We start from the raw sequence: 25,354 nt of genomic DNA on the forward strand, positions 1-25,354 counted from the left end.
AAAGAAAAAAAAAGAGGCCAAAATGGTTGAGGTCTCAGGGGCAAAAGAAGAGACAAATGAGATGACCAGGGAGAGGTGGCCAGGGGCCAGATCACGTAGAGCTCCCTGTCTTGTTCACTGTGGCGTGCACAAGGCCTGGCCTGTTGTGTTTATTCAATGAATACCTGATGAGGCGGAGCATATCACCATGCCTCTGTGTACAGAATAAGTGGCCCAGGTCGCAAGCTCTGTGTGGCCCCAGGGCCCTCCAGTGACCACAGACTCCAGGCCAAGGCCCTCAATGGCTTCATCATCGTCAGAAAAATCTCTGCCTAGCCTTGTCCCTGGAGCCCAGCCTGAGCACCCAGCAACAGTTCCTGGAGTTTGCCTTATTGACTGTTCTCTGCAGGTAGGACTCAATCAGTTACAGAAATCCCTGCTACAAGACCCACAGTTGGATGCACAGCAGGCCTTCCTCTTACCCGAACAGAGTTTCCAAAGAGAATACGTGTGTGTCTAATTTCTCAGGGGAACGCGGGGAACCTGTGCAGGTGAGAAGCATTAGCAAGCAAGCTCCCTAACAGCCCTCATATCTCGGTGTTTTGCAGCAGTTAGGGTGATCTCCAGGTAATTTCGCAGCTCAGGCCTGGCACCGCTTGGCTGTGATGGCCTGACAAAGCCCACACCAGCAGCTGCACACTCTGGCCCCTCACAAACTTCTGAAAACCCAAGGCTGGGCATAACGTGTGCGTCGATGACATATGGCAGCATGTGCACAGATACAACATACCCCTCCTGCTGTTGTTCTTTGCTTTCATTTGGTTTCCAACCCATTCTGAGCCCGTTAAGCTAATCACCCAACAAATTCTGAACTGTCATCTCATTGTGGGGCTGTTCCGCACCTGATTGGAAAACCTGTTTTCACCCAATTTCCCCCACCGCAACCCATTTGCAAATGTGTGCATCAATAAATCAAACGTGACAGCAGAGACCTGGCTATTCTGGGAGAGAGGATGGCAGAGGGAGGGACGCTATCCTTCCACCCTGTATTTTCCAAATGACACCCCCATGCAACATAGGCAGCTTTGCGTGAAATGTTCTAAAGGGTAGGTCACCTTCAACTTCCTTGGTAGATCGTTCTCCACGTTGGTGAATCTGTCACTCCTCTCATTTTCCAAAGCCTCTCATGTGTTTTTCTGTTAGTCTGGTCACCCTCCACCGAGCCACACGAAGGAATCTGGCGCTCCTTCCTGTTTACAGGTGTTTCCTCTTCGGTTGTCACTTACCCAAGTGAGCACATGCATTCTTTAATTTTTCTTCATTAATCAGTCTCCAAATTCCTTTACACTTGCTCCTCAGGTGATTCCGTCAAATCAACACATTTCTAGAGCTAAACATGCCTGGAAGAATATAGCGTTCCAGCTGCAGCCACCCAAACGTGTGAGATTCGTGTATTTTCACCACACTCCACGCCATATGTTTCCACAGGTTCACTTCCAGGAGTGTTCTGTGCCTCCGTTTGCTACCGTGCACATGCATACTCAGTCTCCTCTGCGCATTTTCTAAGTGAGTCTTAAAGGCATCAACAATTAAGATGGATATTGACGTTAGCCAGTGTTGCTGGGTGAGGGTGCGAGGAAATAGGCATTCTTGTACACGTTGTCGAGAGTTCCGACTGCCACACCTTTTTTGAAGCCCATTTTAACAATAGCTTTTAAAATAAAAAATACAGGGGCCGGGTACATTGGCTCACACCTGTAATCCTAGCACTCTGGGAGGCCGAAGCAGGAGGATCACTCGAGGTCAGCAGTTTGAGACCAGCCTGAGCAAGAGGAAGACCCTGTCTCTACTAAAAATAGAAAAATTAGCCTGGTGTGGTGCACAACTGTAGTCCCAGCTACTTGGGAGGCTGAGGCAGGAGGATCGCTTGAGCGCAGGAGTTTGAGGTTGCAGTAAGCTATGATGATATCACAGCACTCCGTCATTCTGTTAATCTCTTCACTTTTAGCTTTCTCCTGTACATAGCTGTAATGAAGTGAACCATAGTTGTTATTTTCTCTTTACAGACTAAGCATTATGCATAGTAACCTATGCAGTGCTTGCAAAAATGCTATATGTTGGGTGGTATTATTATTCTCTTTTTATAGATTAAGAAACTGAGGCACAGACAGGTTAGATAATTTGCCTAAGGTCACACAGCTAGTAAGTGGCGGAACTAGATTTTGCACAATCTAGCTCCAGAGGCTGTGCTCTTGACCAGAAAGCCATAACTCAAACTATGATTTTCATGGCTAAGTATATGATAATTATTTTGCTACTCCTTTCTGTGCCTTTAGGTTCACTATTATACACAGAGCAGCAATGAATACGTTGATCACGTAAATGTCTTTGTACACGTGTTCAATTACTACCTTAGGCTAGATTATCATGAATAGAATTGCTGAGCCAAAGGGCTGACACATTTTTAAAGGTTAGGTACATATCGGTCAAAGTTTTTAAGCAATATGTTTTCTAAGCCTCTCCGAGCCTTATAATTCATCATCCCTTTCTAAAAATGTGTAACTGTCTTCTGGGTTCAATGGTAGATTTTTTAAAAAAAATATGGAACTTCTTGTTCTACTTCCTCTACCTTCCTTCTGCATTATACCCATTTCTCTAAAATGTTTAACAAAATAGCACATTTTCAAAAAGCATTATTCCTTATGTTATCAGTTTGTCCAGTACCTTGCATCCCCCAAACTTTAACTATTAGCTGGGGTACCTGTAGAGATGGAATACTGCCCCACCATTTGACTTACAAATTTTCATAAGACTTATTTTTTTTTCTTTTCTCTATTTTATTTTTTCTTTTAAGCTTCACAAGAATCAAAATAACAAATCTAATATGTAATAATTTTATTTTCTTGATTTCAATACATGTAAATTCAGGGGGACTGACTGGCAAGAATGAATGATGTGTTAGGGATCAGGAAGTCGAACCTCCCACCTCTGCCTCTAATTTGTTTTATGACCTTGAAGAAGTCACTTAATCATTCTGCATTTCATTTTCCTTATTTTCCAAATGATTAATGTGAACTAAGTGACCTTGAAAACCTATTCCAGGATGTTTTAAAAAGTGTCAGGTTATCCAAGAGTAAAGGTGATCTTTGGAAAGGGTCATGTGCCACTGGGACAAGTAGTCTACATGTTGGTGGGGTGGGGTTGGGGGCAACTAGAGATTTATTTCAATATATTAAAAATATTTTGTGCTTTGTCACTTGACCAAGGCCTCCTAACAGTGTGCTTAAGTGGTTTGTAAAACGTATCTCTAAGGCCAAGGTAATTATAGTTGTTCCACTGAAGCATGACAAATGGCCTCTCACTTTGAATTCTTTTATGGGAAAGAAAAACCTTCTGTGACAACAGCACTGGAACTTAATTACAGGCTCCAGATTTGGGGACAAGAATCGAGACAGTCATTGGCTGTAGTTGAGAGAGAAGACATGAGCAAGGACCCACCTGGGAAGAATCAGGACAGGGTGATGTAACAATAACAATAACACAACGACATCGGTGGAGCCGCATTGAGAACTTGCTGTTTGCTGGGCGTTATCCCGAGAACTTCATATACACCCACTATCTCATTCAATTCCCACAGGGCCCCTAAGAGATAGGTTATGAGGTAGGTACTTTTATTTTTTCTGTTTCACAAAGATGAGTACTGGGAGGCTCTTAATAGAAGCTAGATAATCTACTTTGAGTCATTCGGCCAATAGTTGTCAGGGGTAGGAATTGAACCCTGAGAGTTCATTCATTTATGTAACACTCATTTTTGTTTTGTTTTGTTTTGTTTGAATGCCTGTTATTAATATATGCCAGGCACCCTTCTAAGGGCTGGTGATGATGAAGTGAATGAGGCAACATTCCTGCTTTTATGGAGTTTGGCTACTAGTGGACGAGGCCAGTCAAAACAAAGCAACACATCAACAATAATTTCAGGTGGTAATAAGTGCTATGAAGAAAAATAAGCTCTCTGTTAGGAAAGTGACTGGAGTAGGGAGACAGTTACCTTATACAAGTCTGGCGGGAAAAGCCCCCGGGAGGTGACATCGGGAGGTGACATCGAGCTGAGCCCTACATGCTGGAGCAGGTGAGCCAGGCAGAGACCCGTCGGAGAGCATTTTTCCATGGAGAGTCCATAAGAGCAAAGGTCGAGGGATTCACAAGAGCCTGGCTTGTTCCAGGAACAGAGAGAAAACCAGTGCTGTTGGATTATAAGTGAAAAATGGCAAGATATGAGCAGCGGAGTCGGAGAGGCAGGCAGGCTCCCAGTGACACAGGACTGTGGGCCGCAGCAGGATGCTCAGATTTTATTCCACATGCAGAGAGGAGACACTGGGGAATTTTATGCAAGGGAGTGGTGTGATCTCACGTGTCCATAGATGGCTTTCTTCGCCTACGTTATGTTGCCACCAAGGAGCGACTGGAGAGGGATAAATTGTTTATGTAGCCTGCAGGGTAGCCTAAATCAAGGTTAAGTTAGGGTCCAGTATTTCAGATGAAACAAAGTTCTAGGTTTTTTCACAGAACAAAGAGTGAAATGGACAGGGAAAAGTCATCTAATCTGGAAGTCTAACTTTAGGTAAGAAGACCTTAGCAGATCCAAGTTGAGCATCTGGCTATATTTAAAGACCTGCATAAAGGAGACTAACTCCTCCGTCTCAGGGCCTTCCCTGCATAGATAGAAAGCGGTGCTCTAGGTTCCAAACACTCTTCACCACTTCTAGGTCTACGGGTTGTGCTTGCTTCAAAGAATAAATCTCATCCACAATAACAAGACATTATAGCTTTGGGTAGGTGGCATCTCAGGGATTTACATTTCTATGCAATCTATACTCTGTGTGTGTGTGTGTGTGTGTCTGTGTGTCTGTGTGTGTGTGTGTATGTGTGTATGTGGGTATGTGTGTTGATCTTTATTTATCTTTGAAAAAATATTTCTAAAGATGTCAACATTTTAACCTAATGGGTCTGGATTTTCTGATGAGACGGCATTGTATGGATGCTTCTAGAATTTTATTGTGAACTCAGCCACTTGATTTATTTTCTTTGAATGTTCTTTATAAACAAACACTCATTCTAACCCATTAAAATTGGTTTATGTCACATATAGGATGAAATTAATTGCTTGTTTAGGTTAAAAGCTCACTATGCTAAGATATTGTTCTCTTACTTTGACAAAAATATTGAGTTAATGATCACATTTATTCAGCAAACTAAGAACAGACTGTGTGTTGCCCCGGGGGTGTCGGATGAGAAAAATAAAGAATTTCCTTATCTAAAGGGGATGAACTAGAGAACTTTTAATGTTCCCCCCCAACTTCCCTGTTCCCGGGATCAACCTTCTGTGTTTTGGGGAGAAGGATTCCCCCACTCCCCGGCTAATTAAGCTAGAGCATATTTTCCCAAAGCCTTATAGCTATGACCTCAGGAGGACTCTAATGGCTGCATCAGAATTATAAATTCAGCTGTTGGCACTGGGATGGTCAAGTCAACTGAATAAGCAGATTCTCTCCTATTGTCTGTTTCCTAGATTGATGAATAACAATTTCATCCTCTCCATTTTGCTGTAACTCTTTCACTCTGACACTTCTGATTGCTGAGAGGTTTCTGGAAATTTTTTAAGTCACACACTGGAGTTAATTCAAGGAGATAACGCGATTCCAATTGAATCATCAGTGTCTGCTGTCAGACCTAGTATTTTAGGAGTTCAGTTGGTTGAGTTGAGCAACTCTACAGATTTAATATTACATACTTGCCAGTTCGCGTCTTGCCCTCAAGTCTTAATAAATGGGCTAAAGGTCTGATTAGAAATTGTGAGATAAATTATATGTTTTTTATGCCAAGTTAAATAAATACTGTTTGAAAGCATTTCTAGAGGGTACAATCAAGTTAATTGCTTTAAAAATCTTTTTTGATTTACTGGGCTCCATGAAAAGTGTTAAGCAATTGCTTCTGTCACAGAGAGCGATCTGAAGACAGTGGTGTTGGGTCCACAAGGTTTCCATGAATGTTCCCTCCCTCGTGCCCAGAAACGCCTCCCAAATGAGCAGAGAGTGCCCCGGGACGGGAATGCAAGTACTCCTGACAGAGTGTTGTTTCCCCAGAGATGACACATGTGGACAGTTTGACGTTCAGGCTGACAGACCGATTTCTTTCTTTTTTATTCTAGATGCTGAAGAATACCAGCCTCCGATATGGAAATCATACCGTGAGTACCTAAAATGAAAATCTCCTCCGAAGCCCTCAGCAGGCCTGCCTTTCGGAACAATTCTTGCCCTTGGTGTAGTGCACACAAGTGGTGCCACGTCACAGCACTGCAAACCCAAATCTTTCTTTGTCCACTAAGGAGAGGTATTAGTCAGAGAGGACTAACTCAGCCCCTCTCCCCTGCGTCAGCCCTCCAAGAACCAGCTGCCTGCCGTTTTCCTCGGGAATGCTTGGAAAAGGGAGGTGTCCATTCTGACTCTGCCTTTCAGTTTGGGGCTTTATTTTTAACGTGTTGACTCCCGTGATTTATGTTCTTGGCTGATCATCCGAAGGCTGTAATATCATATGACCATTAACTGGTGAAAAATTAACAGATGAGCAAAGAGTAATGTTTGGTCACTAAGGGTGACTCCTTAGAAACAGAGATCATGTCTGATCAGCACTCAGCTCCCCTCACAAAGGCAGGCAGTTGTCATCACCTCAAACCTGTCTTCTCTGTCCTTAGTAGCATGTGGCTGACTCGGCAGTTCTCCAGCGAGACAGGGAAGGACTGTGGTAGGAGGGACCCACTGTGTCAACGCCCAGGGGACGCAGGTTCGGTTCAGGCTCCTCTTCAGGTAGCAGTAATAAGAATCATCATTACTGTCGAGATTGTTGTTGCTGTGGTCACTGCTGCCCATTGAGAACCTGCCCTGCGCTGAGCGACTGATCTCAAATTCTCACCGCAGCCCTAACAGCTGGGCACTATTATTATCTCCACTTCGCACAGAAGGAAACCACAGCTCACGAAGCCTGAGTAACTTGGCGAAAGTTTCACAAAAAGCGGTGGGGTGGCATTCAGCGTGGAACCAGATGAGAGCCTGACCCACAGCCCGCCCGCAAGTCTCCAAGACTCTTCTCCTCCTAATTGAAACTTTATACACACACACGTGCACAGACACACACACACATATACCTGTATGTACGTATTTGTTACAAAAGCAATACCAAGCTACATAAAAGACAAACATTAGGAAATACACAAAGCTGAGAGTAAAATTTCCCACAGTCCACAAACCAGTCCCCACCCACATTCCAGCCCCTTCCGGATCCCACTCTTTCCCAGTAGCTGACCTCTGTCCATTTTAGAAAACATAGTCTTCCAATTGTTTAAAAACCCATGCTTAGTATCTGGGCATTTTTGTTGTTGTTGTGTTGTTTTGTAAAGATGGCTTTAAGCTTTACTTGGTGTCCTTCCCCTTGTTTCACTGCACAGACATCTTGTTTGTGTCTTTCCATGTCAGCCCACACAGAGGCACCTCTTCTTCATGACATGAGTCTGTTCTTCCATCTGTGAAATAAAGGGGTCGTGCTGCGTCTCTAAGGGCCCTTCCAATGCAGTGCTCCACATCCCCATCTTGTATTTTAAAAGGCAGAGCTAATGACTTAGTAATTGGATGGTTTTTTTGTGTTTGTTTGTTTCCTAATGGAGTGTGAAGTGCTCTGACGGTAAATCAACAAAATATCTGCAGGGAGAGGTACTGGGTGTTCCCTGACTTACTGTGCCCTGCACACTGCTGTGCACACGGCCTTGCATACATTAACTACCTAATAAATATTTGTTGAGTGAATGCCACTGCAGAGAATTTTGCTGAAGAGAAAAGGTGATATTGGCTCAAATTCATTTTGCCTTTTTCTGAGAGACCTTCTGCCACCCAATATATCTCTTAAAAGCACTTCTGTTTCCTGAGAAAGCTAGAAAAGCATTGCTAATTACATGTCACCGTATCAGTTTTACCTTTGTGTGTTGGTTTTAGGTTTGATTTTTGGATCTAACCAAGTTGTGTTTTTTTTATTTGCTCTGGAATCATAAAACTTTACCTGCAAAAGGGATGGTTGAAGTCATTTAATACAAACCTAATGTCATATATGAAGTTCCTCTTTATTATACCCAGCCAATAGTCATCTAGATCTAGGCTCTACTTCATGAATTCTTTGACTTTGGGTGTTGGGCCACTTGGAAATCTACATATACCTCACAATATTATTATCAAGCCCATGCTACTCCATCTTATTCCCAAGAATATCATCCATTCATTTAATTAATCTTTGAGCAAATGCTTTCTCAATGTCAAGGGGCATTAGGAATCAACAGTGAATAAAATGCGGTTTATACTTTCCTCCAATTTACAGTCTACTAAGGGAGATAGATGTGAAACAATAAATTTAAAATGCAAATGGATTGTAGTAACAAAATTCTACTCCTCTACTTCCTGGGATTACAGAAGACGTTAAATTTGCACGTAGGTCTTGAAAAATGACTTGGAGAAGGAATCTGAAGGCCTTACAGACCTTCATGTCATACTTTTAAAAATCCAAATATGCTAAAACTATAGCATTTCCCTGAAAATCCAACAAATCTATCAGAATATTGAATGTGTTTTGTTTTAGATAACCTATTGGTAAATCCATTCTGAACCTCAAGAATCACTAAGCCCTTCTCTTTGAAGTGCTCACAAATCATCCTTTGAGAGATTAATTTTAAATACGGATGTCAAGCTCATTAGCATATCATTTATGGAATCTATATTCTTCTATCACTCATTTTTTAACTCTGGAAATTATTTGGTACTATCAAAGCTCTCATGTATTTACTGCATGCAGTATATTTTTGCCATAGTTTAGGACTTGGTTTAAAAATTTATGATTTGCAATGATTAGAAATGTATATAGCTAATTCTTTGCTTTCGTTGACTGTTGTCGACCATAAGTTTGACTTATTTAATGTCCAATTCTTGTTATGAAGCATTAGTCCCAATTATGACATTATTCCTAAAAGAATATTAATCTTCTTCTAATGATTCATTATAAGAAACTGTTTCTAAGTTATAATGCTAGTTGCAATACTCTGGGCTGCAAGTAACAGAATACTTTACTCAATCACACTGATTGACTTAAGCAAAAAGTCCAAAGGCACTGGCTTCAGGCTTGACTTATTCCAGAAACTCAGATGACATTACCAGAACCCAGTGTATATTTCTTCCTGTCTTGGCTTCATTTTCCTGGGTTTGGCTCTACTCTTAGAATGTTCTTTCTTTGTGATCCCCAAATAGCTTCCAAAAATACCAGGGCTATCACTTTGTCATTCAAGAGTAATAGATGAGACAGTCTACCTTCTTGATACTTCAAACAAAGTCTCAGCATTGTGTCTCAGCCCTGATTGATCGGAATTACCCATTGCTGACTCCGTCACTATGGTCAGAGAGCTGGGATGTGCTGACTGCCCTAAACCAATCAGGACCCACCACTGGCACTCAGGGAAGGATCAATCTCATGTAACCCACGTGATTGGAAAATTTGGATTAATGTTGGAATGGTAAAGATGGAAATGGATGTTGGGTTAGCAACCACAGATATCTGACTTAGAAATTCAGAAAAGTAAGGAACCTTAGAAATCAGCTCTCTCAATATTTTATGAAGTATGGTGTTAATTAATTTATTTCTTCATTCAACAAATACATAGTAAGTCTCTGCCTTAAGCCAGGCACTGTGCTTGGAGCTGTGGGGCCACGGGATGGATAAGATTGGGTGTTGACTGAAGAAACCATGATGTCACAGGATGCCCCTTAAGTTTCTTCCCACTCTGTTTCTCTCGTTTTCTTGGAAGCCAGCGCCATCCCTTACTGAGCTATTTCCACAGAATAGTCTTATCACAAAGCATCATACATCTGCAGCTCATCCTTAACTCTCAGACCAAACCCCAAAACATTGATGAAGGCGCTGAGAAAGCTTTCCTTTCAATGCCCAAAAAGAAAAGCTACTTTCGAGTTCACTTACAAAATAAATAAGTAAAGCTACATTCCAAATGTTAAGCCAGAACTGTGTGAACTATATGCCCCAAGCAGACAGGTTCAGAAGCCAAACCAGCACGGGTACACTCTGAAAGATTTTCTTTTTCAGGAGGCCAGGGGCCAGTCATTCAGCAGCAGGTGCTGTGGCCGACAGGTCTCCTGGGAGATTCCCCTGGGCTGCAGGTCGGGCTGTCATAGCTTAGGCCTGTTTTCCTAAATAGGAGTTTAGAACCTCAAAACCCTAATCTGTCTACACCCTGGATCAGAATCACCTGGGAAGAATATTTACAATCATTATTCCTCAGCCCTACCCACATCTATGAATTAGAAAAGTGGAAAGGATCTGCAATTTACCAAACCCCACAGGTTTTCCTTACGCATACTTAGGCCTGAGACCTCCTGGCGTGAGGCTGCACAATCTTCTAGGGGTTTTTCACAGTGTTCTTAGACAAGAGAAGAAGGAAGTCCCCATTAAGACTTGACATTCTGTTTGCAAGGCAGGCTGGAGGGTGGGGTTAGGCCAAGGACGACGTCTGAAGCACCTACAGTTCCCTGCTCACACCATGAGTTTTTTGTGTGAAAACTGGGAAGATCTAGGCAGTGAGCAGGGTGGTACTGGCTCAGTGTCAGGGCCAAGTGGCTAGATTCAGCTCCTGGCCCGGGTTTCAGCATTACCCACATGTGGGCGTCATCCACAGGGAGCAGGTTGATTCTGTTCCCAGAGGAGGGTGAGTCAGGTTTTCTCACTGAAGAAAAAGTAGAACGTTCTCTCAGTGAGCCCTCGATTTCTCAATCTGCTTTGGGTTTCTTGGGGAGCTGGGATCTCCACCTCCATCTTCCCCAGTGCCTGCCGCCCCTGCCAAGCGGCTTACTCCAGCACTGAGAATTCTCTCATGTGCTGTACGGGGCCCAGGGCTGGGGAGTGCCTGGAACATATTTGGGACGTTGCTTAGACACACATTCCATCCTTTCACCCCTAGACTCAGAGACAACCCAAGAAGTGACGCACATTATTGCATTTTGCTTGTGAATTGTGTTCGTTAAACAAAGAAAATTCCAGAAGCTATAATTTCAGATTATGTGACTCATTTCAGTTATATATAGTAAACAAACCTTGGAGATTTTTTCTGTGCATGTTTCTTCTGTAACTTTGAAAATGATGAGCAGGCTCTCATTAGAGTCTAAGATAGGAGCCTGGGCCTTATTTTCACATGGTGGCCATTGTGTTTGATCACCAGCTTGTTATCTTTACAGACAGATACACAATGCAGATGGCAAACAGGCTTCTGTGTCTGCTTGCCAACTTCTGCTGTTTGGAACAGCGCAGAGCAGGTCTTGCTCATTCTGAGACCTGCGCATTGAGAAAGAAACCATTGATTAAGATTATGATGTCCGCTACTGAGGGACCAGAAAGGAGAGATGGTGTCCCTGGCGTGTGGGGTCTGCAGGGGGCCTTCTCCCTTCCCTCTTCCAAGTTGCTCCCTGGCTAGGACTGTTCTGGTTGGTTGTAAGATTGATGCTTACTGCATTTTTCTTTACTAAAGCTGAGAGGGTCCCTAAAGGTCACAGCTATGTGATTTAGCCTGTTGACAAAGAGGAGAAACTGTCCGGAAATGTTCTGTGGCCTGCATTCTCTGTTTCTGTTAATGGCATCTCAATATCTCAGTCACTCAGGGTCCTTCCCCTCACTCAATCTGTAAGCAAGTCATGTTAATTCTCTTCTGGATTTTTGAGGCAATGAACTCACTTTCTCATCTGCATTTCCACCAGTGGTGTCTTAACTCTCACTTTCACCATCTCTCTGTGTGTGAGTAAAATACTGTCTCACTCGCCTCCTTGCCTTTGACATTCCCCTGGACAATGGGCCCTCCTCCTGGATGTACATTAGAGTTTCCTGAAGAGCTTCAAAAAGAACAGATTTGGGGGCCCCTGGGCAGACTGGCAGAATAGGCATCACCAGGGATGGTGTCTGGAAATTCGTATTTCATTACTCCTGGGAGAGTCTAATGTGAGCAGCTCCCCATGGGACCTATGACAGGGAACTGCTGGCTAAGGCTGAAAAACACAGGCTTTTGGGTCTGGAAATCTAGGCTTTGGATCTTGATTTCATCTATTATCTTTGTGACCTTGAGCATCTTCAAAGCTGGCAGGCGTCTCCACTGCCTTATCAGTGAGGGGGCAGTAACAGTGACCTTGGAAGCTCGTTGGGAAGATTAAGTGAGAAGATGCATATCAGGTGTCTGGCACATAGCAAATGCCCAGAAAATGGCAACCTCTATTCTTCTGAATAGCTTTCTCCTATTACCACTATTTTAAAACAGACTAGATCATGTCACCTTCTGCTCAAAACACATCACTGCCTCCATGTTGCAGACAGGAGGACATCCACGCTCCTTGGTGTGCCAGCGAGGTCCAGCTCCGCATGGCCTTCTCTCACCCCCAGCCCTGGCTCCAGAGCTGCACTGGCCTCTCGTTGACCAGTCAGCACATCATTTCCTTTCCCTGCTGTTGCCCTTTCCTCCACCTGCACCCCCCTTCTTCCTGCAGACACCCCAAGAATCTTTCAGGAAGAGCTCCCTGCCTCTCCCCTTGGGAGGCCATCCTGACCACCTGAGTAAATTGAATGGTGTCTTCCTCTTCCCCTCATTAAAGCACTTGGCCCGACTTGGTTTTGTTTTTCCATGCATGTCTCCCTCACCAATCAGAGGCTCCTCACAGGCACAGGTTGTGACCCATGGGCCATTAGATATAGTCTGTTCATTCACCAAATATGCATTAAGCATCTACTATGAGCCAGGCACTATTCTAAGTGCTGAGGATACTGCAGTGGACAGAGCAAAGTCCCTGCCTCCAAAGAGCTTAGGTTTTAGTCAAGGAAGATAGTACACAAAATGAATAAATACAGTATTTATAGTTTTGGTTGTTTGTTTTTTGAGACAGGGTCTTGCTCTGTCACCCAGACTGGAGTACAGTGGCATGATAAGACCTCACTGCAGCCTCGAACTCCTGGGCTCAAGGGATCCTCCTGCCTCAGCTTCCTGAGTAGCTGGGACTACAGGCATGCACCACCATGCCCAGATAATGTTTTGTTTTTATAGATATGAGAGTCTCGCTATGTTGCCAAAGCTGGTCTCGAACTCCTGGCCTCAAGAGATCCTCCTGTCTTGGCCTCCCAGAGTGGTGGCATTACAGGCGTGAGCCCAGCCACTTTGTATTTATTAATGGTGTTAATGGTGATGCTGTGAAGAAGCATGAAGCGATATAAGGGAGCAGAGTGATGGGCTGGAATTTCACACAGGCAAGTCAGGGAAGGCCTCTCTGACGAGGTGAGAATGAAGCAGAGACCTGAGTGAAGGGTGAGAGTGAGCCGTGTGGATATCTCAGGAAAGAGCAAGCCAGGTGGAAGGCACAGTAAGGGCAAAGGCCCCGAGACATAGGAAAAATAAACCAGGGCTTTGGAATCAAAAGAATACATTTTAGCTGGATGCCCTGGGGCAAATACTTAACCTCTCTGCACTTATTTTCCCATCTAATAAATGAGAATGATAATGACAGTTATTTTTTCTGTATTCTTATGACAATTCAATAAAATGTTGTTCCTGACACATGGCAGGCACTTAGTATGCTGCCTCCCTCCTCCTCTCCCTGCCTCCATTCATCCCCAAAGCCCCCACTGTGGGATCTGGCGTACAGCAGATGCTCGCATACTTGCTATGAATTACAAAGGAGCACTTAGCTAAAAATGTTTCTCTTTTATAACAAGTCCACTTTCTTTGCCACTTTCATTAAAAACGGTGCTCACAAAACCATTCCAGCCATGTCCCCGACGTATAACTATTGGCCTCAAGAGGCATTAACAACATGAAGAAAAGAGTGGACAGGATTCTCCGTATGTGAATTCTACAATTCCTCTTGGATCTAACCCTCTGTGATTCTAGGAGATGGCCCCTTTGGTTCCCTTTACACTCATTACTCCTAACAGTAACATCCTGCTACAAAGCAGTTTAGCAGCATCGGGGCTGATTCGAAAGGAATCAAGGAACTCCACGCAGCCTCCCTGGTGATTAGGGAGGGCACGGGCTGTCCTGGGAAAGCCATGCAATGCCCACCACTGTCTCTGCATTTTTGGTTGGCCAGCCCTTGCTCATGTTTCTTCTTTTACAAGAAGCCTTCTTTTTTTTTTTTTTCCTTTTATTTCAGCATATTATGGGGGTACAGATGTTTAGGTTACGTATGTTGCCCTTGGTCCCCCCCCGCCAAGTCCATGTTTCAAATATGTGCCTTCTTGAACTCTATCTCCTATAGCCTTGTTTTCTTGTTTTGATCAAGCAATACATACATGTGATTCAAAAGTCAAAACAATATAATAAGGTATACATGGAGGAGTCTCTTCCCCACTCCTGTCCTTGTCTTGCTTTTCAACCCCTAAGAGTAGCTGCTTTTATTGCTTCCTTGTTCCTTCCAGAGTTTCTTTACACAGATATAAACAAAGATGGATTTATATAATTATTTTACTCCCTTTCTTTTTTAAAATTAAAAAAAAAAATTTAAATCTATTTTTACTTGTATATATTCATGGGGTACAAGTGCAGTTTTGCTACGTTGATATATCGCATTGTCCTATCTGTATGTGTGTGTGGGTGGGCATGTGCATCTTCACCATGCTCTTTTTACTTAACAGAATATCTTGACCATCATCCCATGCCCATGTATAGAGAGCTTTCTCAATCTTTATTACAGGAACATGGTATCTATTGGAAGATGTACCATCGTACATTTAACTATTCCCTTCTGAAGGACAGTGGTAACCCATAATCTTGAATAGATGATACCTTGCCTGCTTTTGTATTTACTACACTATTTCATAAAAATATTTCTAACTTCTGAATCTCCCCCCAAAGCTGATAGGATTCTTGAAAATAGAGGTGATTTTATTTGTATTTATATCCACAGCCCCTTGACAAATACCAGGGATATAAGACTAAACAAAAACAAACACTATCTCTTCCCTCAAGATGGGACTTACAAGATGTGGGGAGACAGATAATTGTTTCTAGAACCCACACCAATAAATACAGAATTACAATTGTGATAAGTTATATAAAGGAAAGTACAGGGAATTATGAGAGCGGAGACTAGGGTGATGTCTTTGGGTCTGGTGTGAGAGATGTCAAGAAAGACTCCTCCACAAAGCTGATATTTGAACTTAGGTCATGAAGATGAGGGCAGGTAATAAGAGGTCGAGGAGGAGGAGAGGAGGATACCACAGACAGAAGGAATAGCATGTGCAAAGATCCTGAGGTTGAAGGGAGCACTGTGCGTTTAGGGAACAAGGAAGAAACCAACTTGACTGAGAAGACAGCACGATACATGATGAGGTTGTAGAAGTAGATGGCAGCAAGACCATTCAGGGAAGTGTCACCATGTTAGAGGTTTTGATCTTCATCTGAGAGCAGTGGGAGGTCATGGAAGGCTTTTAAGCAGGGGAGGGACATGACCAGATTGACATTTTAAAACAATCACTCTGGCCCCCAGGTAGAGAACAGGCTGGAGCGTGCTAAGAGTCTAGAGCTTGAAGTTGGGATTGTTGATAGTGATGGAGAGGAGAGGACAGACTTGAGAGACTTTTACAAAGCAGAGTTGACGGGTCTGTTGACAAACTGCCCATATGATGTGTGATGAACAACTTCTAGGATGCCGGCTGAAGAAATAGGGTGCATAATGGCTCCTTCACTGATGTCAGGATTCCTGGAAGAGGCCCAGATTTGGAAGAAAACATCCTGAGTCCAGCTTTTGACATGTTGAAGTTGAGGTCCTTTTGAGGAATTCAGGGGGAATCTTTAGGAAGTTCAGCTTCTGAGCAGAGATGCAGGAGCCTTTTGTGTGTAGGGGGTAGAGGAGATTTCTTATGGAGAAAACAGAGAATGCGACCTGAAGAGGGTTTAAGATAAGCCTGGGGTATCTCCTACGGTCACTGGGCAGGTAGAGAAGGAGGAGTCAGCAAGAGGAAGGGGGAAAGGGCAGCCAAGATAAAAGGAGGAAAACCAGGAGAGTGTGGTGCCATGGAAGCCAATGGAAATAGGTAGCACAAGCTGAATAACATGTGCCACCTGGTTGATGATCTCGTGTGCAAGGCAGCTCACTTTTCCTCCACCCGGTCCCATTTCCATGCATTGGTCCATTAGGATCTGCAGGCTCTTTCTCCGTAGAGAGGCAGGTATTTAGAAGCTTTCTTTTTTATCTCTCTGTCATTTTTGGTGTCCTTCTGAGCTAAAGGGCTATGTTGAACTGTGATTTCCTTTCATATATGGGTACAGTTGTCCTTAAGTGGCACATGCATCATCATTAGTGTAGGCAACCTATGCTTAGAAATGTGGCACATTTCAAAAAAATCTATAGGAGGGTTTGATAGTTTCTTCTCTGTGCTAAAACTGGGTAGTCTGCACTTAATTAGGTAAGAAAATAACCATGTTGTGCCGAAGGCATTGGGGAGCCATAATTACAGAATATATTCCATCATTTTTATCTCTGTTTCCATCTGACTATCTGCCCTTCAATTAAAATTTCTCTTTTATTTTTAGCCCTAAGAATAAATCAGAAAGTTTTGCTTATCTTATTACATTTTCTAGAAATACTTTATATTGATCTAGTTTTTAACTTTTCGTAGATTTATTCCATCGAAAATTAATTTTTCCCTCTTCAGGATTCTGAAGATAACATCAACTTGGTTTGTTTTCGGCTTCTATTTTCACAGAAGTAGAACCCAAAGGTACCTGCATAGGGTAGCGTTTCCTTCAAAGAAAAATAACCAGACTAGCTGAGCAGCAGAAAAATCACTCATTATGGTCTGCAAAATCACAAATAATAGTCTGAGAAATTATATACAATGACCTGCTTTCTTCTAAGCCCAAGCCTGAAAGTCTGTCTTTAAAGCAGGTTGGAAGAAGATTATTATTATTATTATTATTGTTATTATTATTATTTAAGACGTGAAAGGGCCCAGGAGAGAGGAATGATAATGGGTGGGAAGTCATTGAATGGATGAGAATTTAAAATGATAGGCAGGGGGAAAAAAAGAGAAAGAAATGACTTGGTATTTCATTTACTCACAGAATCAGTTGTGTCTTTGCACATAACTAACATTTCAGAGAATGATACTCCTCTTCTAATGCAAGTTCTTTCCCTGGAATGTCAAGAGACATCAGCATTTAAATTCAGGAATCCTATTATATGATCTTACTGCTCAGGTATTCATAAGTAGAATTTCATCTTTAAAATAGTCAAAAGAATTTTAGCCATATCTAGTCTTCCAAGAAAGCCATGAAATGAACAGTGGCAGTAACAATTATGAAACTAAATTGGCCTTATAAGAATTAAAAAAATCAATTTTGCCAGTTTATCTTCATGATGACTAATTTCCATATAAATGACCTGACCTTATCCAGTATCAAAAATGTGTCTGTATCTCGTTTTTTATATTAATATTTGCAGTTCTTGAGATGTACTTAGGTGGAAATATTTGAAGGCATGTTGGTATGCATTGCAGTATTCTAATTCTAATTATTTCTTTTTCTTTTTTGGCAGTATATCAGTTACAGCAAGAGGCACCTCGTCCCAAGAGGATCATTTGTCCTCGGGAGGTCAGTACTCAGCTATTTCCAATACACCTTGTTAAATATGATGAATTGTCAGCCCTATGTTGATACAGAGAGATTTCAGGTTTCCTGGGAGTTGAGTTCTTTTAACGTTTGTTAGAGTGTCAACGAATTTAACATCTTCATAATCTATATTTTAAAATCAGACATTATTTAAAAAATACTAACTAACTAGGAATCAGATATCTCACATTTTTAACCATTGCAGAAGCAACTTAAACTTCCTTCGTAAACCCCCCAAAACGCATATTCTGGTTGTTTTATTTGATAATGTCATTTTTATTCTTTTAGCATTTTTTATTATGGAATGTTTCCAGCAGAGAAAGTACAGAGAATAATAAATGTCTGGGTACTTTCAATACCCATATTTAGCAAATCTTTATGCTTTGTCATATTTTCTTGACATTTAAAAACAATAAAGGCTTACAAGAAAAGTGACTCTGTTTTTATTCTTAGAGATAGCTTAAAAAATATATCAGCTCATAAAAATGCTTACGGGCCCACAGAACATTCCCTAGCCCTCCTTCACTAATCAGTTCTCTGATCACGTGGGATGCCAACAAGATTTGAAAGGCAGTACGAAGGCTCTATTTTCTATTTTTATCCTGACAAGTTTCTTTAACAGCAAAATTAATATCCTTCAAACCAAAGACCCAAGGGTCTTTGCTTATTTTTGTTATTATTACTTTGATTAAATATAGAGTAGCAGATAGCTTTTAAAGTGCCATGTATGCCTTATCAAAGGGTAAAGGCTCCAATTCCAGCACTCTTGTGATTCATCCTTGAACGTCAATACTTTGTGGATCTGGTTTGAACCTGTTTCAAAGACTTAGGTACATACATACCCATACTCAGCGCTAACTTATCATGGTTTAATAAGGTTTTATACATAAAATTTTACTTTTGATGAAGGGCAATGAAATTCATCAAGTAATCTTGATTTTAGTACGGGGTAGACTTTCTCATCGGAGGAATGTGTCTGAAGAGGAGGAAATATCTGATACTTAAGAAAAAAATCTAAGATGAGTTCTACTTATATGGTACTCTGATCTTGTCCTATCACAAACTCTGCAGCCAATATATTCAAATGATACATTCAATAATATATTAATCAAATTCAACAACATTCCATATTATTCAAATAAGAAAAAAATAGAATAAATATACATTTTTGCATGAGATGCACTAAATAAGTGTGTTCTCAGTGAGAATTAAGAAACACATTGCTAAAAAGTCCTTCACTTCTACCTTTCATTTAGAAAATTTTCAAATTTTCTCCATCAGAAAAATTATTACCATTTTTAGAGGGGTAGAGGCATTTAAATATCTCAATGAAAAGAATATTTGTAACATTAGAATACAACTAAGGACTCTATCTAGGAGTGTTAGTAAAAAGGCACCAGGCAAGGCTGGGCACCAGCACTTGAGACCAAAGGGGATCTAAGTAGCCATTCATCTGTCCATCTAGTCAGTAAGTACGTGTGGAGAGCTGCTCTGTCTCAGCTCCGGTCTAGGGGCTGGGAATACAGCAAAGAACTTGGCCATTGGCATTTTGAGTGTCGTAGTAAAAGAAAACAAAACCATGATGTAATTAAATATATGTTTAAGAGTTTACCTCTTTGTGTATATGTGTGTGTGTGAAAGAGAAGAGAGAAAGAGAGAGAGACAGAGAGGGGGAAAGAGAGAGAGAGAAATCAGCTGTTAATCAAAATCCTTGGAACCATGTCAATTGTCCTCTAAGTCTGATGGAACGTCAGCAGTGGAGATAGGTGGATTTAGACTATCCTCATGGAAATTCTTCCTGGGGTTCCACCGACACTCTTCAGTCATCCGGCGGGTGAGAGTCCGCCACATATCTGTTAATGTTGCACAGCCGTCACCATCTGCTGGGACTAAAGAATGTGGTGCCTGTGTCACTTTTCTTCCCCTCTTGTCTGTCTGGTCAGCCAAGCTCTTCACCTTCCAACCTTTGCCCATTTGATCCATTCATAGGTGATAGCTGGTTGATGCTTGATCCATAAGTAGCTTGCCTCTAGGAACTCCATACCTATTTTGCCAGGAAGCCTAACCATTTGCTCAGCAGGCAGCGCCGGGCCCATCCAGCCAGGCAGGTGTCGGCTGATAACGGGTCCAGTTTACCGGAAGAACAGGTGCTGCTCAGGGGAATGCCAGCAGGGGTGGCTTCCATTTACTTTGTCCTCCATTATGATGTTAACAGCAAATAACTCCTGCCCAAACTGCTGAGCCTCCCAGGACCTGGCTTCTTGTGGGTGAAGGTGCTGCCTTCTCTCGGAAGATGGTGAAACTATGCCTCCTACTACAGATGGCATTTAGTTAAATTTCTCTTTGCCTTGGAACACGCCTGCCTGCTTGGGGGACATGCCTAATGAAGACAGAAAGCCTTTCCGTGTGAGTGTGTGGCCAGAGAGACTGCAGCTTTATTAACACATTTGCATAAAGCCATAAAGGCTATTTCTTTTGAACAATAAGTTATAATTTTTTCTGTATACATTTTTTTTGTTTCATCTAACCCCTTAGCTAACTATTAAATGCCTATGTCTTCCCTTTATATAAAGCTCCCAGTCCTCCTACCCATCTCTTCTCTGGTCCCTGGCTGGGTGGCTCCAATATACTCAATCTCTCTTGTTTCTCTGATGATTAATACCTTCCTGAGTATGGGCCTCTCTCAGGTTAGGAGCCTCCAGTTCAACGTGATAAACACCCACATTAGAGCACCAAGCGATGTGTGCAATTACAGAGATATAGAACACTGTCACTCCAGGGTGCCACAGACGCAGGCTGACTTGATACATGGTGGCTGTCAACAGATGCCGACCACCTAATGGACTTTGCTGGGGAGCTGGGTGAGTCAAGGGTATAGACTGATTCAACAGGAAAAATCCAACAAGCTTAGAAAATCTAGGAAGGCAGGGAGCTCAGCTGCAGAGTCAGCTTGGACTTGTTTTGACTTCTTGCTCTACCACTTTCTAGCTACCTGACTTAGAGCCAACCATTTACTCTCTCAGGGAGATTAAGGCCTAACCCAAGGGTGAACATCTGCTTTGCACGGTTGCTATAAAGGGCATAAATGTGTCAAGGGTCTAGTATGGTGCCTGGCACATAATAGGTACTCAATTAATGTTCATGATTCACAGCAGATTCAGAAACCTGTAAAGAGCAGGCTCTGAGACAGTGATTAGAGACAGAGCGATGACAGTGTTCTCCAAATGTAGGGGCAAAAAGGTAGCAATTACAAACAAAGCAAGATGCCCAGGTCAGGAATTAAGCCACCAGGAAAAAAGATACTGGGGATAAGGAACAGAAGGTACAAGCAGCTGAACAATGGCTCCGGCTCCAGTGAAGCCAGGCAGGGTCAGCTCTGAAATAACAGCTCATTGCTTTCTGGGGATTCATCGCTGCAAATTAATATTTATTGAGCAGCCACGGCACCTGGCACTCTGCTGGCATTTCCTGAATGCTCCTTGCCAAGAGGTTCAAAACATCTTCCAGATTACAGAATTCTCACTTGCTCTTTCCATCAATTATCAATCAGTCACTTCATAAGCATTTATTAATTACCAAGTGTGTGCCTGGGTGGTCTGCCAGGAACTGTGTAGGACATTGACTCCCAAATTTGTTTCTCCAGCTAAGACCTCTCCCCTGGGCTTCAAGCACCTCTATCTATCTGTCCACCTGACCTCTTCAGGTAGATGTCTCACAGGCCAACGCTGGCCAAATGTTCAAAACAGAACTGGGCCCCACTCCATTAAATGGCACCTAACTTCAGAAAATCTAGACTTCTCTCTTTCCCACCCTCACCCCTTTCTCTTCCATTTGTAGCAAGAATCCATTTTAACTCCAAATATGTCACATTTTCCCACTTTACTCCATCTCTGTGGCTTTTGTGAGGTTTGGGCCATCATCACTTCTTGCCTGGATATTATTGCAGATCAGGAGCCTCCTGCCTCATAGCCCCGCTTCCGCTCTTGGCACCCTCCCTGAGCCCGTGTGCATACACATAAACACACGCGCACACTCCATTCACCAGACAGGAGCCCAAATCATCATTGTTAAATATAAATCAGACCCTTCAATAGCTTCCCATTACTCTTAGAATAAAAGCAAACTTCTTGCTGTGCCTATGAGCCATGGTGTGCCTCCTGCATCTGTCACTCCTCTGTCTGTACCTTTCTTTTCAGAGTACACTGCCTTTCAGCCCCACCAGCCTCTATTGCCATTCATCAAACAAATCTCAATGTTGCTACCGCAGGGCCTTTGAACTTGCCCTTTGCACTTGCACTTTGCCTGGAATTCTCATACTCAGGTTCTCTGAATGTCCAGTTTTCAGATCAAATGTTACATAATAACAGGCCCTCCCTGAACCCCATGAAAATTAGCACCTCCCCAAACTGTTTATTGTGTCTGTAGTACTTAATACACTCTCTAATACACTTCCTTAACACATTTGTTTAATTATTGCTTGTATATATCTCTCCAGGAGAATTCAAACTCTGGAGATATTATCAGTTGTAATCATAGGTATATCCCTAGCATTGAGCATGCCAACCAACAGTGGATAATCAGTAAATATACAGCAAAATGATGAAAAAAGGGATAGAGATCACTAACGTAAGGAATTTGGAATTCTCAAACTATTGCTAATAGCATATCAGATTTACTCAATGCTGTTATTAGGGTAGTGAGTTGGACTTTTGGCAGTTGTTAAGGTACTTACTTAAACATAGACTAATATTTTTTCCTGGAATAGTCCAAGTTTCTTTCTGGCCTTTCCAAAATGCCGAAATGGCAAGATTTACTTGCATGACTCATTTAAAGTCAAGTTCCACTAGAATTACCTAAAGGATGCACCAAATAAGCAGAAATTCTTTTGTAACTGTAAATGATTTGGTGTCATTTGTCTTTTTCGAAATTGCTGTAGTGAATATGGGATTATGAAAAGCAATTTCAAAAAAGAGAAATAAAATTACATACTATTATTTCAAATTGTTCTCTATTTTATGTAGCTTCATTTCCTTCTACTTTGCCATAGAATAATCTATTTTGGAAAACTATTTTTTTTAATGCAAAAGTGGATTATAGAGGTTTCTAGCACTCATGATTAGAATCAGCTTTTTTCTTGATTGTCAGAGGCTAGACCAAGTACAGATGACAGTGGCTAATCTTAAATTGCAGTAGTATCTCACTACCTTATTTTTCCTTCTAGTGAATTGTATTCATTTTTTAAAAACCACTTGAAATATCCCTCTCCCCTTTTTATGCATTTTTTCTAGTTTTTAGTGTTCCTAAATATCTACCCGTTACACCGTATTCCAGCTTTATTTAAAAAAACTATTCTTTTAAGCCTACAAAAGCATTCCATTTTTTCATGATGCTTTTTAAAATTTTATTAATCATTCCTAGACTTCACAGTCTTGTAGCTTTAGGGCATTTATCTTGTCTTAGGCATGTCTGGAAGATCTTAACAAGCCACATTGATTGACCGTATCATTCTTAACTAGCTCAATACATTTTGAATCATGGATTTTAAGTGAATTCAGAGGGGTTTTCTACTATGCCACATTTCTCCCTCTTTTCTTCTTTTATTTATTGAAATAAATGTTTTAAAACAAAGTGCATTTGGGGGAATGTGAAAACTCTACTGATTCAAGACATCCAGACAAGGTATGTCTCTAAAGTAATGAGATTGATGCTACAAGCCACAAACAAAAATCGATCTCATTACCTTTTAATTGGCTTTATGTGTAGTAATCAGAAGGCCATTTCTTCCCTGACAGAAGATATTTCTATTCTTTTAATCCTAGACTTTCTCCACTTGTCTCTTTTTTTCCCCTTATTGTTGACACAACCAAGAATAAAGGACTTTTCCCATCATTACTCCTCCAGGCTTTCATCTCACTCACTAATGCAGTCAGCCTTTTTTCTTGATGCAATTTTGTTCTGAACTAAATTTGCTTTTGTTTTAGACTTGCTATCGTATAACGAGAAAACCTTTTAGTAAAACCAATGTTAGAAAAAAATTTTTTGACATATGAGGTTTTTTTTTTTTTTACCCCTAAAGATAGAACCAAACGTTTTGTGCTTTTTTAAAAAAAAATAAAAACTTTTTTTCTTATTATGCATTGTGATCTACCAAAATGCATACTCCCAAAAAAAAAGAAGTCACTCTCTTTGGATGCTTTGAACTCGTTCTCATATACTACAGACCCTGCAAGTGTGCACCTAGAACCTATTTAGACATTTCCAAGGTGAAATCATGAGCAGCAGGTAGGGACTCTGGAGGCCAAGCCACTGTTGAGCTCAGAGCTCAGAGCCAAGGGAAGCAGGTGGGGAGAGCTGGAGAGAGCCACAGAGGAACAGCACACGTGCCAAAGCATAATAAGTTGAGACAAAAGTGGAATAAGGGCAATGAAGAGGGGATTAAATTGTCATAGATAATAGGCAAAGTTTCCTGAGAAGACTCTTTGATCTCTCCAAGTATTTTTTATTTCTTAAAAGCTAACTTGAAAATGTGTATTCCCTTATATAATTACTAGAGTTGGAATAGTATGTTGTATATTTCATTGTTTTAGGGAAAAAAGTAACTGATAGCATCGTGTATGACAACATGTGCTCTGTCACCCTTCCCTAACCTGTGACAGCCATAAGCCAAGATACCATTACTCATTGATGAGGGGTGGGAGTGGGGTGACCCAGACTGAGACACAATGGTTATAAGGAGGTTCTGGTTTTGTTAGGCCAACCTTACACATCTGAATAGGAAGCAAATATCACACCTCTACAGCAATCGCTACAGAGAGCAGCCCATGCTTGGTCTGCTTTGTGACTCAGAGATCAGGCCCGATAAAATTTTGGGTATGGCCAGGGTTATCCGGGAAAAGGGGTAAGTGCACAGTGCCAGTGCTCTAGTGAGGTTTTGAAGACATGTTTCACATTTTGCTCACCTGGTTAAACTGTAACTAGGAAATAATGCTGATAAAGACAGGTTACACTTTGCCCCGGGTAAGCCATGTCTCCTATGGGAGTGTGACCTGGCTAACCAAGCACTGAGACACTTGAAGACAGATTTCTAACCTCGACTCTACTTTCCAGCAGAAAAATGTGGATGGTACAATCTCAGATAGCCCCAATCTTAATATGCCTACCCCAGGTGATATTGCCTAATAATTTATTTGTGGTCAGTCTTTTAATAGTAATGAAAGCTAACATACAAGGAGTACTTAGTGTGCCCTGAGCACCAGGTGGAGAGTCTTCCCTGTGTGATTCCTCACAATCATCCCAGGTGGGTTGTCATCCTCTTGTTTGACATGGCAGGAAGGGAGACAAGCAGCACAGGAGGGGCAAAGGTCGGATTCCAGCCAAAATAGGCCAAATCCAGGCCTGAGCTTCTAATCCAGTGATTCTCAAAGTGTGGTCCCAGGACCAGCAGCAAGGGCATCACTGGGAACTTGTCAGAAATGAAGATTCTCTGGCTCACCCCAGACCTCCTGAATTGGAAGCTCTGGAGTTGGGCCCAGCAATCTGTGCTTTATTATAAGCTTTGCAGGGGGTCCTGATGCTCCCTCAAGTATGAGGACCACTGTCCTAACAACTGCTCTTGCTCCTCTCTGCTTCCTATTTCATACT

General features: G+C 41.9%; 1 protein-coding gene across 1 annotated transcript in view; it reads left to right on the top strand.

The window, feature by feature from the left end:
• CHN2 (chimerin 2) overlaps positions 1 to 25,354 on the top strand; it is a 353,485-nt gene that overhangs the window by 141,273 nt on the left and 186,858 nt on the right. Inside the window, exons 2-3 of the mRNA XM_012640732.1 lie at positions 6,188 to 6,226; positions 17,640 to 17,695. Of these exons, the coding sequence (XP_012496186.1) occupies positions 6,188 to 6,226; positions 17,640 to 17,695 (95 nt within the window). The remainder of the gene's footprint in view (positions 1 to 6,187; positions 6,227 to 17,639; positions 17,696 to 25,354) is intronic.

This window comes from Propithecus coquereli, unplaced genomic scaffold, assembly GCF_000956105.1.
Source record: "Propithecus coquereli isolate 6110/MARCELLA unplaced genomic scaffold, Pcoq_1.0 Scaffold156, whole genome shotgun sequence".
Classification (NCBI taxonomy): domain Eukaryota; kingdom Metazoa; phylum Chordata; class Mammalia; order Primates; family Indriidae; genus Propithecus; species Propithecus coquereli.